Below are 11,818 nucleotides of genomic sequence, written 5' to 3' on the forward strand. Positions count from 1 at the left end.
TCGCCTCACTCTAAAGATGTCCCACACATGCGTCCACATCCCTCTTATCTCTTCACAAGTGCAACAAAGGACCTCACTCAAGTCATGTCAACTACTTAGCTGCTGTCATCAACATGTCAACAATAAACATGTCAACTCTTAAACTTGTGAGTAAACAATGAGATCATGTTGTATAGTTAATAAACAAGAGTGAGAACTATTGTTAAATAAATAAGTGTTAGGTGAGTTTAAATAAACTACTGAACATTAGGATTACACATTAGGTCAAGCAGCACTAAGGCTTCCTAAACACAGAGGCAGCAATACTTTATCCAAATGCAAGTTATGTTGCTGTAGCTTCCTAATCTGAGGACTGTCAGGTAGTTTTCATGGTTTGATTATTCCAGAAGTGAACTAATATTGACCTGAAGTAAGCTTAAGTGTACCAATGAAACACAGGACTGTTTCCTCTCCAGCTGCAAGTCAAACTGTGGGTTGATTAAGAAAAGAATAATATAAGATAATACAAATAATGCAACAAAGCTACCATAAGAAAATGTCTCTTTTTGTTTTGATAAATTAACATATATGAACCTCTTTGAAGAACAATCATGTAATTCTCAGTTTGAGTTACATCTGTGATGAATAAAAAAGGCTTCGTATAAAACCACAAACAAATTAGAAAACTTTCAAAACGTGCTTTTATTTAAATTCAGAATTTGTACATTTCAGATATGATAAACACTTGAAACATCTACATTAATACAATGCTAAAACATTGCACAACCAGATGACTGAAATCATACTAAATAGACAGGATGAAATTTTGAACCAAAGTGTTAAAGAAAACTAAGAATATATTGTAATTCAATACATTTTTAAACAATGCCTGACAAAACAGTAGCACCAGTATACATGATGACAGGCATAGCCTGTGTATACTTACACTTCTCTTTTTAAACATAGTTTATCTTTAAAGAATGCAAAATATGCACAATGTTGAGGTTTAACTAAGTGCAACATTTCCTCACTTTGTCCTTTGGTTTGTGCATAATCTGTGTGGAATGGAACGTACCAGATCAGCTTCAATGCAGATGTAAAAAATCTTTGTAACCAACAGCATGAAATATAATTTCACCAGATGACTTATCAAAAAAAAAAGGAACAAACTATATTTAGGACAAGAAAAAAGGCAGACAACATTTCAAGATAAAATCTTGCTTGCAAAAGCGATCTTGCTTTTCAGTTTAGGCTTCGTCAGAGGGAATTGTTACGCTTTACTTCCTCTTAGCTTTGCTCCTTGGTCAAGTCTCACTGAAGGCAGGACGGTGCGTTAGGAATAGCATCTGGCTGTTTGCTCTCCACCATGGGCATGGTGCGAGGAGAGGGGTTTATGTTAAGCAAGGTGCAAGTACAAAAAGCCAAAACCACAGTGTGTGTGGGGGGGTTGGACTGTGCCTTCACAAATTATTCAGTTCCATTAGAGTCTGGTCCAGCATCTGATGCATATCGAGGTTCTCTTCTTTAGCATGTGACAGTTTCTCTGTTAGAACATTAAAATGAACAAGTTTTAATCTCACACAAGCAAATGCAAGTCAGTCAGTAGGTTAGCTTGCATTAATAATCAAGCTGGCTACATAACAGAGGTTATTCATTAGACTGGAATGCCCTTAGACCGACCCATATTTCACTGACAGAAACACTGACTGAACACCAGAACACTGAGTTATGCAAGCAACCATGCAAACAGGCTAACACAAAGTTCTTAAACACCACAAACCATAAAAAGAGATTATGATTTATAATGTAGATTGTACGACTAGAATATGATATATTATATGAAGCAATCCCTGATTTTCACTGTATTCTAGTCACAAACAGCAACACAAATATCAAGCAGTGCAGGCGTCAGACGCGGACAATGGAACATCTTTGGATCATATATCAGATCTGATTGTCGTACACGTTTCCACAAAAAAACCTTCAAAAGCACATTCAATGTTCACACAACTTAGTCGTCATTCAAAACCACGCGTAGTTCGTTAGAGAGAAGACGGTGTTTCTCAAGTTGCTGGAAGAGGCGATCTTTGCAGTCAGAGAGCAAGTTGGAAAACAGAGAGAGGACATGAAGTCAGAGGAAAGGAGAAGAAAGAGGAAGTGCAGAGCCTTTCAACACCTACCTTCTCTGAATCATTCACCCTGGGCTTTTTCAAGTATTTATAAAACACCAAAAAAACGTCTGTGTAACCTTTGCATACTATTAGTCATCAATTCTTTACAGGTTATTCGTTTATAGCGAAGGTTCTGGAAATCTATTTGTTAGATTTTTGCCTGACACAGGGGAAGTGTGACAGAAAAATGTGGAGTTAGAGCAGAGGATGATGAGCAGATGGAATAAGGTTAAAAGAAGAATGGCAGAGAGCCGAACCCTCAAAATAAAATACTTAAAGTTGGGCAGTGTGGCAACAAAATCAAGAAAAATGAAGAGTGCTACATCAGCCACTTTGAGCAAAACATTCTCCATCAAGTGCATCTTATGACATGTTTGAATACAACCAATCAACACAAATAAGAAAACGAGTAACTGAAAATATTCTGATTTTGTGGCTCAATTTTGGTCGGACATCTCTGAAGGAAATGGCTCAACTAATGCTCTGCACTTAAACAAACACTACATCAGAAAATCGTTTACTTCCTTTCATCTTTCTGTGTCTGAATGTATGGAAACAACTGTAATAAAAACACCCAGAATGTGTGATTGTACATTTATTTGAATTGAAGACAGGATACTGTGTATCATACAAAGCCCATGTGTCATTATCACCGATAGCAGTTTCATCCAATTTTTCCAGCAACCAGATGAGGCTCAACAAATCTTACTTCCTGCTCTGTTGCACCCTTTGCTTTACTTCTCCTCCATCTTCCTCCTAACAATCCAACACTTATTCCTTCCACTTCTCAAATCCCTCACTTCAGCTCGTCCTGTCACTAGTACTAAATGTTGAAAAGTGCATGCATGCATCAGAGAAGACAGCTCGGCTCAACTTCCGCTGAAGTACCTGTAGTTTTTCTAAGTGTCTGTGCTTAAAGCACTACTGTGATATTCCTAATATCTCAGCTACACAAAACAATGTTAAAAGAAAGAAAAACAGGGTTCAGCTCAACTTACGTTTGTGGAGATGAAACAAAATCAAAAACATAACTTAAATCAAGGCTTCCTGGTTTTATTAGAGCCACTTAAAAATAAATAGACATGAAAAAGAGCACAAAAGGACAGAGTAAAGAGATACAGCATACATAGAAGGAAGGGTGTTTATTCTTTACACAATGCAGAAAGATTCTAGGATTCTGTACAAGAGATGGGATGCATTTAACGTCATGAGGATGAAAACATGAGGAGTGAGGGAAGCGGTGACATAGAGAAAGGAAGGGAAAATGAATAGCAGGCTGGAGAGAGCAGACAGATGCCGCTCAGCCGGCAGGAGACGTCTTTGATGAGGTGTAAAAAATTTATCTGTGAGGGAAAGAAGAAGTAGAGTGAACCGGGGTGGTCAATTTGGGACCTAGGGAAAACTTGAGATGTGCACCGCAAAACACGAGAACCACACGAGTACCAGCAACAACAACCACACAACTACATTTCACAATGGAGATGCATTGTGAGGTAGGACACACTGACAATCACAAACTGGAGGACCGAGGAGATGCTCCCTATGAGGACCTTTCTGCTTTAAAAGCACAGAGAAGTGCTGAAACATTCAGTCATGTTTCGATGGAGGGGGGGGGGGGACACTTGTTTCGTAAAACTAGGGGCTGGCAGACAAACTTAAACCTTCATGACGACTAAGTAAAAGTGGAATCTCACAAACACACCTCAAAAGATTTAGACCATGTTAGAAGAAAAACAAAGAACTTCAGGTTAGGTAAGTGAGTCAGATTCACTGAATGGAGGACTTGCATGCATTAGTGAGAATGTCTAAATATCATGTGAGAACAGGACTTTTAGATAAGACAACTACAAAAATGGAAAAACTGACTTAATAAAAAAAGTCAACACAATCAGCTTAAGCTGAGACTTCAGCAGGGACTACTGCTGAGTTTTGTTCCTGCATGACACTACTTAAAGGCACTGTAAGGGGGTTTCCTGTCTGTGTTGATTCCAGTGACCTCTTTGCACAAAATCCTAAACGTTTTCTCAAGATGAAGACGGCATAAGATGAGAACCATCAAGATGCAAAAGGTTGAGGTCTTGTATGGATTTGTAGCTGCGTAAAATGATTAACTGTAGCGTGACAAAGACAAAACTTTGTAAACTTTGATTCATTATCATAAGTTAGCTTACGAAAGGTGATCAGGTGTATCAGTTAAATGTCACAGCCTGATGTCATGTGGGGTCCAGAGTCCAAATAAATGTCAGACTAACGTAAATTTGTCCTTAAAGAGCAGTGAAGCTTTCACATGCCGGCATAAACAAAAAATCCTGCTCATCTCAACTTTTCACCTTTACCCAGAAATAGCTCTGGTTGTTTACGAGGAAATATATAAAGGGAGGTGGGGTGCAACGGGGGCATGGCAGCATCACAAGCAGGCACAGAAAAGCAGAAAATTACATGGAAGTCATGTCGTTGAGGGCGTGGTCCAGCTCCTCGCTGATGGCCTTGTACTTCAGTTTCTGAGCATACAACTCATCTATTGGTGGGCCGGGGATTTGTTGGTGGGGGGGATGGTAGGTTGCATTGAAAGAGAGCAAAGGTGACGGAGCACATGGCAAGGAGGTGAAGGGTGAAGCATCCAGACCATTGACAAGACAGGAGGAGGGGACAGATAGAAATTGGAGATGGGGAAAAGAGGAAAACAGAGTTATACCAGAAAAAGATGGAATGGAGTTTAAAAAGAAAGTGGAGTACAGATCCTCACTCCTTAAACTTGAAATAAATATGCAGGCCCCATACATGATAGACATTAGAGCTATTCTTTCCTGTCTGTAACTCAAAAACCAAACAACTAGACTCTACAGATAAAGAGTTCTCAACCAAAGTAAGATGCTGTCTGAAAGAGAACCGTCAGAAGACTGAGAGGGAAACAGAAATAAAGCTATAAAGAAAAGTAAGAATGAGATGAAGATATTTAGATCAAAGTATCATACCAGTATCATACCAGTACCACCACTGACATATTAACTGGTTCAAGATAACCAGTAAAGCTTTCTGGAGTGTGGGCCAAAAAATCATACCTTCCAAGTCATCAATGGTCTTCTCAAGCTTGGCTACTGATCTCTCAGCGAACTCAGCACGAGTCTCAGCCTGTGACACAGAGACAGATTTAAGAGTTAGTCCAACGCCAGACCTTCAACCTGTTAAAGTCATCCTGTTAGTCCAGATAAGGCCCTGTGAAACTTTACCTCCTTCAGCTTGTCGGTGAGGACCTTGATCTCCTCCTCGTATTTGTCCTCCTTCTGTGAGTACTGTAGGACGAAAGCAATGACAGGTGTCAAACACATGTGCATGGAAGCAATCTTTAGACATCATAAAGACATGTTTTCATACATTCAAACAGATCAGAAGTATGAAATGAAACTGAAATATAGAGATAGGGTTCCCCAGGCTTGTCTGCTTCTCTTCCACACAGTCTAATGGGGAGCTGAGGGATTTGACAGCATGCACTCTGCCAGAAAGTCACTCTTACCTTCTCAGCCTGGGCCTCCAGTGACTTCAGGTTGTTGGTCACAGTTTTCAACTCTTCCTCAAGTTCAGAGCATTTGCTGGTGTTTTAGACAAAAGGGGTAAAGTCGCAAAGAGGAAGAAGGGGAAGGAGGGAAACCAGGATGGATAGAACCAGAGGTGGACACAAAACAGGTAGAGGGAGGAAAGGGGGAGAGAGGAAACAAAATAAATAAGAACTACAGGGATTAAACCATGAGGGAACCCCAAGTACCTTCAAAGTGACTTAACAGAGCAGGAATGTGACATTAGCAGTGTTAGTGTTGAAATCACACAAAACATAGTGGGTTATGGTTAAATTAAATAATTTGGTGAGTGGTAATTCCACATTTTAACATCATGCTTCATGCTGTGTTATTCCTGCACAGTTACTGCCTTGTTAGAGGTGTGAAAGAGTCTAAAATACCCAGAATAAAAGAACGAAACAGAAGAAAAAAGAACGAACATAGCAAGCAAAGCAGAGGCATCCCTCTGCAGCATGAACCAAAGAGGGGAGACACACGTATCAAAGACGTTAGGTTTTAGTTTGCAGTACCTGAATGACTGTTGAGCTTAGTGATTTCATGCTTTGCTCCAACAGCCCTAGATCCTGCTCCGCTTTCCGAGCCCGTCTGTGGGTGGGTGCAGCGCACACGTGCAAGCAAAGGCCATTGAAACCATGGAGAGCATGCAAATAACCGGCATGTACAGTAAGAACACAAGACACACACTGTTCAAATAGAAACAAGTCCAATACTTTGTATGTTAGTGCTTAAAGCTAAGGCTGGTGACATAACAGCATGCATGCAAGAGTAAGTGCACACGTAGAGTACAAAAAAGCTGAAACTTACCCTTCTGTGAGCTCAGCACGCTCCTCTGTACGCTCAAGATCACCCTCAATGATGACCAGTTTACGGGCGACCTTTAGGTGCAGCAGAACAAAGTGTTACAATGCAACAAATACTCAACTACAACTACAACTACAACTACAACGACTGCACACTCAGGTGCTGATTGATGAGTAAAAAATACCTTAATGGCCCTTTAAGTGTAAATTAAATGCTATATAGAACAGATATAGAAAGACCTATTGCACTAAGTGACTGCATTTGTTTTGGCCGATTTTTTTTAGGCGGGTTGCCAGATCCTGATAAACTCGCCTCCTCATATTTGCGGTCAGCCTCCTCAGCGATGTGCTTGGCCTCCTTGAGCTGGATCTCCTGCAGCTCCATCTTCTCCTCGTCCTTCATGGCCCTGTTCTCAATGACCTTCATGCCTCTGTAAGAAAAACACAAACAGTCAAAGGACGTCAGGAACCAAGATCTGAGACCTGGCAGAAAGTCTGAGGACACACATGTCTGATGCCCACAAGTGTTCACTTTTAAATTTTAATTTAGTGTTCTAAGGAGAATGGATTATCATTTTTATATTAATCGGGCCAAATATACAGTTTTGGGATGTAAGGACATGTCTGATTATACACATTCAGACCCTCAGCACAGACAATCTGGTTGTACCCCATACAAAGGGATGGACGCACAACCCTGCCACCTGTTCTGTGCAGCAACAGAGCGACATTGCAGAGATCAGAGAGTCTGAGTCTGTCCTGCTCATCAGAACCCACCTCTCGCTCTCATCAGCAGCCTTCTCAGCCTCCTCCAGCTTGGTCAGGGCAGTTGCCAGACGCTCCTGAGCACGATCCAACTCCTCCTCAACCAGCTGGATACGTCTGTTAAGAGAAGCGACATCTGCCTCAGCCTGAGGAGAGAAGAAGAGCAGGTCAGGAGAGATGTGGAAGTCAACGTCTTTTAACACAAAACCTAGACATCATGCAAACGCACACATACATGTCGGCCCAAAGAATGTAGAGGAAATGGTGGTTTTCTTTTTTGTGCAGGGGTTTTAATGATGCCCTCTAAAGTTGTTAGGAATTTGTGAAACAAAACTGTTTTCCAGGAGGCTTTCCTGTGCTCCTCGTTGACTATGTATAATGATAACAATGTCCCAGGTTGACAGCAGGTCTAATACCCTGCCTCATTACCAGGCCCCTGAGAGACCATTAACAAGGTTGGAGTCAAAGGCCCTGAGACTATTTACTGTAAATGAATGCTTACAAGAGAAGACTCCCTGGATACTTTGGGAGACATTAAAGTGTACTTTAAATTACAACATTTGGTCTTTCATTGTTTGAAACAGGATATCTTATGACTGCATAAGTTTTGACTGAACAAAACAGCTACGCATTTTCGAAGGAGTATTCAAACCTGTGGCTACTTCTACTTCCTGGTGAGATTTGCATTGTCTTTGAAATGCAGACTGAAAACAGGCTACAACTACACTCCTGGGTTGGCCCTGACTCCCCTGCAGGTCATGTGAAAGAAAGGGCAGTGTTAGACCAAAGTGCATTTGAGGTAGTGTAGCATGACAAGGAAGTTACTACTAATAAGCTACAAACTGGTGCGATGCTGCTTTCAACTCCATTTAAAGCTCCTCACGGTTGATTAACATTAATTACAAACCGTCTGACTGAGCCTGAGATAGACTCTGAGCGCTTTAAGCCTCTGCACAAAGATTTATTTCCCGTCTGTAGTGCTCACACTTGTGAAAACCCTATTGTCCTTATATGGGCAAGTCAAAGAGCAAACGCTAACTGCGAGTAATGGCACCTTACATGTTGCCTGGTAATTTCCTGGTTGCTGAAAATGGTTTAACCAAATGTTCTGCACTGTGTGTCTTTGTCAAGAAAATAGCGGAACTACCTGAAAAGCATGTTGAATACTTCCGTTCCAGCAAAGAGCATCAACTGAGAAGCAAGTGTAACAAAGTATGGAGATGAGGCAACACAATAACCACGGTAGTTCTGCTCTTTTGACTTGAGCATCAGCGGCCTAACGGTACCTATTATAATAAGCTCTTAGCTAGCAGCAGGCTACCCAAAACCTCAGTAAGAGTATTTAGTGTTGGCACAGCATGGAGCCGTGTACGGCTCAGCGTGGAGCAATCTGACTATTTCACGGTGTATCAAATTCAAGCTTCCTCCCCCCTTTTACGCAGCACATGTACACAAAAAGAAGAGGATATGTAGCCTGATTCCTCAGCTCATGTGTGAGTTGTAAATGCTTACTTTATCCCTTGCTTCCTTGTGAACCAGCAACTCCTTCTGTAATGTCTCGGCTTTTTCTTCAGCACCGTCTGCCTGCACTTGTAAGGATTTTATTTTTCTTTTCACAGCATCTAGCGATGTAGCTCCGGCCATTTTTTTGTTTAGATACAAAAACTATTTATACAAAATGTACAAAAAAAAAAGCTGCTGCTAAATTCCCCCCCAGAAATTGTCAAGCAGCGAGATGACGTCCTAGGGTTGTGATGAAGGGCTGCGTGAAGATAGGCTGAGCGGTGCGCGTCGAGCTATCCGGAGACGCACAGCATTGCCATGTCGTTTCTCCAGGAAGTACCACTGATTTCAAAATAGAGTTTAAATGAGCGGTTTCTGCGAGGTTTTTAGGAAGTGTTGAATTTTGGAAACGTCCTGCACTGTAATATTTCATGTTGAAAAGTGAAATGTACTCCATAAAAAATATCTATGTTTATTTTTAATTAAAATTACGGACTCAAGTCAGTATATTGTGCAGAGCAGTCTTCACCGGTGTAGACAACTAGCTGAGCCACAGCGCACTCTGCGGGTCAACTGGGAGCAGTACATGAGGCACTGAACCACACGGAGAGCACAGGCTATTCAATGAGTTGTTACTGGAAGCAAGGCTACTTTTGGACTCTGAAAAAAAGGTCACAAAACAATAAATAGTCTAGTATTTGAGTTCATATCCGCATTTAAGCCACACCAAAACGTTTCAAAAGGGGATTCAGCCTACAGCATCAAGTGTGATAAGCTAAAACTCAGCAGACTATAAAGAGACTCAATAGGGCCTAACTCCCCGGAGAAATCCAATTAAAGGATTATTACAACTAGTTTTCCTGGACGAAACTTATAGGCAACACTTAAATTGGATTGTCTGATCGACTCATGAGAACAAAGTGTCCCCACTTCAACTCGACTTTGACTGGGTCATGAACCGGGCTGTTTATCATGGAGAGAAATTTGTTTATGGGGAATAATAGTGTGGTTTTTTTTTTTTCCTCGAGCAGGTCGTGACCATTAAATACCTAAAATCTAAATTCTCTACATAGTTTCCCTGGGTGATATTAATCTTTTCAAAAGCACTTAAAGCATCAGCTTATAGCAAAATATAATTAATTTGTCCAAAGTGATAAATGTGTTTATTTTTCTAATGAGTGCCCAGCCTGAGTCCTCGCTGATGGGAAACTGTGTTTTTCCCTGTGGTAAGCAGAGAGCACAGCCTGCAGATGTGAGCTCTATCTTGACCATATAAAGCAGTGGGCTATATTTATCCAGACGCTCGCGCTCTGTGCTCTAAGGGACATTGCACATTAGTCTTCTTCACTCTTTTACACTTAAAAAAAGACTTCTTCGGGAGGGGATATAAGCTACTCAGCAACATGAGGGCATTAAAACACTTTTGTTGTCTCTCTAAAGTATAAATGCTATGAGTTTGCATAATTGAATAATATTTAAATCAGTTTGAAATGGAGGCATTCTTTGGGCAGACTTGTAGGTGGTTGTGCATGTAATCTTTTATGAAATAAGTTTGTTATTTTGATCATATTCGAGATGTAGCTTCATTTCTGTTGTATGAAAATGTCGTTTTACATTCACAGTGCTGAAAGAAAGAAACACGTGAGGCAGACTGGTGCAGGAGTGGTGCCTTGGTGAATCCCTTCCTTACTTACATCTGTGGCTTTCTTCTCGGCAAGCTCAAGCTTCTCCTGGGCGTCTTTAAGAGCCTCGGAGTACTTGTCCAACTCATCCTCAGTTCCCTTGAGCTTCTTCTGCAGAGCTACCAAATCGTCCTCAAGCTGAGGTGAGTTTCAGTGCGCAGAAGGTTTCAGAAGTGATCAGCGTGGTGAGGAGATGGAGGTGCGTGAGCGCGCAAAGGCGCAAAGCGCGTACAGAGACAGACACACAAGACAGGAGAGGACAGCACAGGACAGGACAGGACAGGAGGAAGAGAGAGAAAAGAGATAAAGTTAGGGAAACTCGTGCACGAAAGGATGAGATACCTTAGTGGCGGACTCCTCAGCAGTCAGCAACTTTTCTTCAGCAGTTTGGAACTCCTCAAACACTTTATCTCTTTCGTCTTCAGAACCACGCAATTTCTTTTCCAACTCTCTCATTTCGTCCTCTAACTACACATGCATGTAGAAGACATTCAAAGTTAAACAGAATATGAAATAAACATGCAATAATTTATCTTATCATCAAACATTATCCTCTCTTATCCACAATTTTATTATCCACATTAACTCTAGGCTATATTTACATCACCAAATGCCGAAACAGTTGATAGGTGAAAAAAATCAATAAATCCTTATTCGAGTTTATCCATCAAAGTAATTAATCCGCAATTAGGAGATGATCCATTAAAAAGAGCAGCTTTAATCTGCTTCTGGAATTCCTGCTTTTCTATCTTTGGATTTTTTCCAAAAGACAAAAAAAACAAAACAAAAAGCTCAGCCGACCTGTTTGCTTCTGTCCTCAGCTGCTTTCTTGTCTGACTCGGCCTGCTCAGCTCTGTCCAAGGCATTCTCCTTGTCGAGCTTGAGCATCTGCATCTTCTTCTTGATGGCGTCCATGGCTGCTTCTTTCTTTTCGGCTGAACCGACAAAACGTCCAAATGAAAATCAAGGAGAGGAGAGGGGCTTAGGGCGTCTGTGCCTAACTGAACGCTAAGCTGGAGTGCAAGCTCTGCCTTCCTGTGCCCTGTCAAATATGTACTTCCAAGAGGGGGGAGACCAGATTCCTTTGGACATCCAATACTTTTTTGGTAGGAGGCGTGTGCGGCTGCCCGGGCGTTATTTAAGAATCTGCTCAGTGATTCGTCGCTCCCAAACATTTGACATTTGACGCCTGTATATGGGCTGTGATGGACAAGCAGGCAGCTCCCACAGGAAGGCTTCTTCATGTTAATGAAACAGAAGCCATTACATTCATGGATGACTATTTAATCATTAAACTTCTTCACAGAATGTATTTTAAGTTTTCCCCACTTCCTATGTCATAG

At 41.2% G+C, this 11,818-nt stretch overlaps 1 protein-coding gene and 1 long non-coding RNA gene across 7 annotated transcripts; both read right to left on the reverse strand.

The window, feature by feature from the left end:
* Positions 1 to 662: 662 nt before the first annotated feature.
* On the reverse strand, positions 663 to 11,525 carry tpm1 (tropomyosin 1 (alpha)). Of its 6 annotated transcripts, none has more exons than XM_034685223.1 (9): positions 11,277 to 11,525; positions 10,488 to 10,613; positions 7,303 to 7,436; positions 6,839 to 6,956; positions 6,530 to 6,600; positions 5,665 to 5,740; positions 5,381 to 5,443; positions 5,213 to 5,282; positions 663 to 1,522 (listed from the first exon to the last, which is right to left on the reverse strand). In XM_034685223.1, the coding sequence occupies exons 1-9, from the start codon at positions 11,388 to 11,390 to the stop codon at positions 1,440 to 1,442; spliced, it is 855 nt and encodes a 284-aa protein (XP_034541114.1). In that variant the 5' UTR covers positions 11,391 to 11,525; the 3' UTR covers positions 663 to 1,439. The 6 variants fall into 6 exon arrangements, with proteins under 6 accessions (XP_034541114.1, XP_034541115.1, XP_034541113.1 ...); XM_034685224.1 differs by lacking the exons at positions 5,665 to 5,740; positions 10,488 to 10,613 and adding exons at positions 6,235 to 6,310; positions 10,818 to 10,943 and having other exon boundaries at positions 11,277 to 11,515; XM_034685222.1 differs by lacking the exon at positions 10,488 to 10,613 and adding an exon at positions 10,818 to 10,943 and having other exon boundaries at positions 11,277 to 11,514.
* LOC117814103 lies at positions 3,276 to 5,206 on the reverse strand. The gene is made up of 2 exons (XR_004631509.1): positions 4,590 to 5,206; positions 3,276 to 3,493 (listed from the first exon to the last, which is right to left on the reverse strand). It is a non-coding gene; the product is annotated as an uncharacterized LOC117814103 (long non-coding RNA).
* Positions 11,526 to 11,818: the final 293 nt, after the last annotated feature.

Source organism: Notolabrus celidotus, chromosome 6, assembly GCF_009762535.1.
Source record: "Notolabrus celidotus isolate fNotCel1 chromosome 6, fNotCel1.pri, whole genome shotgun sequence".
NCBI classification, from domain to species: Eukaryota; Metazoa; Chordata; class Actinopteri; order Labriformes; family Labridae; genus Notolabrus; species Notolabrus celidotus.

What these genes read in the sequence shown, in the direction of transcription:
- tpm1 (XM_034685223.1), bottom strand. Translation starts at nt 11,390, where the DNA reads ATGGACGCCATCAAGAAGAAGATGCAGATGCTCAAGCTCGACAAGGAG. An exon ending in CTGAGGACAGAAGCAAACAG is followed by an intron (nt 10,614 to 11,276) that starts GTCGGCTGAGCT and finishes AACTCACCTCAG; the next exon opens with CTTGAGGACGATTTGGTAGC. An exon ending in GCTGCTGATGAGAGCGAGAG is followed by an intron (nt 6,957 to 7,302) that starts GTGGGTTCTGAT and finishes TTTTTCTTACAG; the next exon opens with AGGCATGAAGGTCATTGAGA.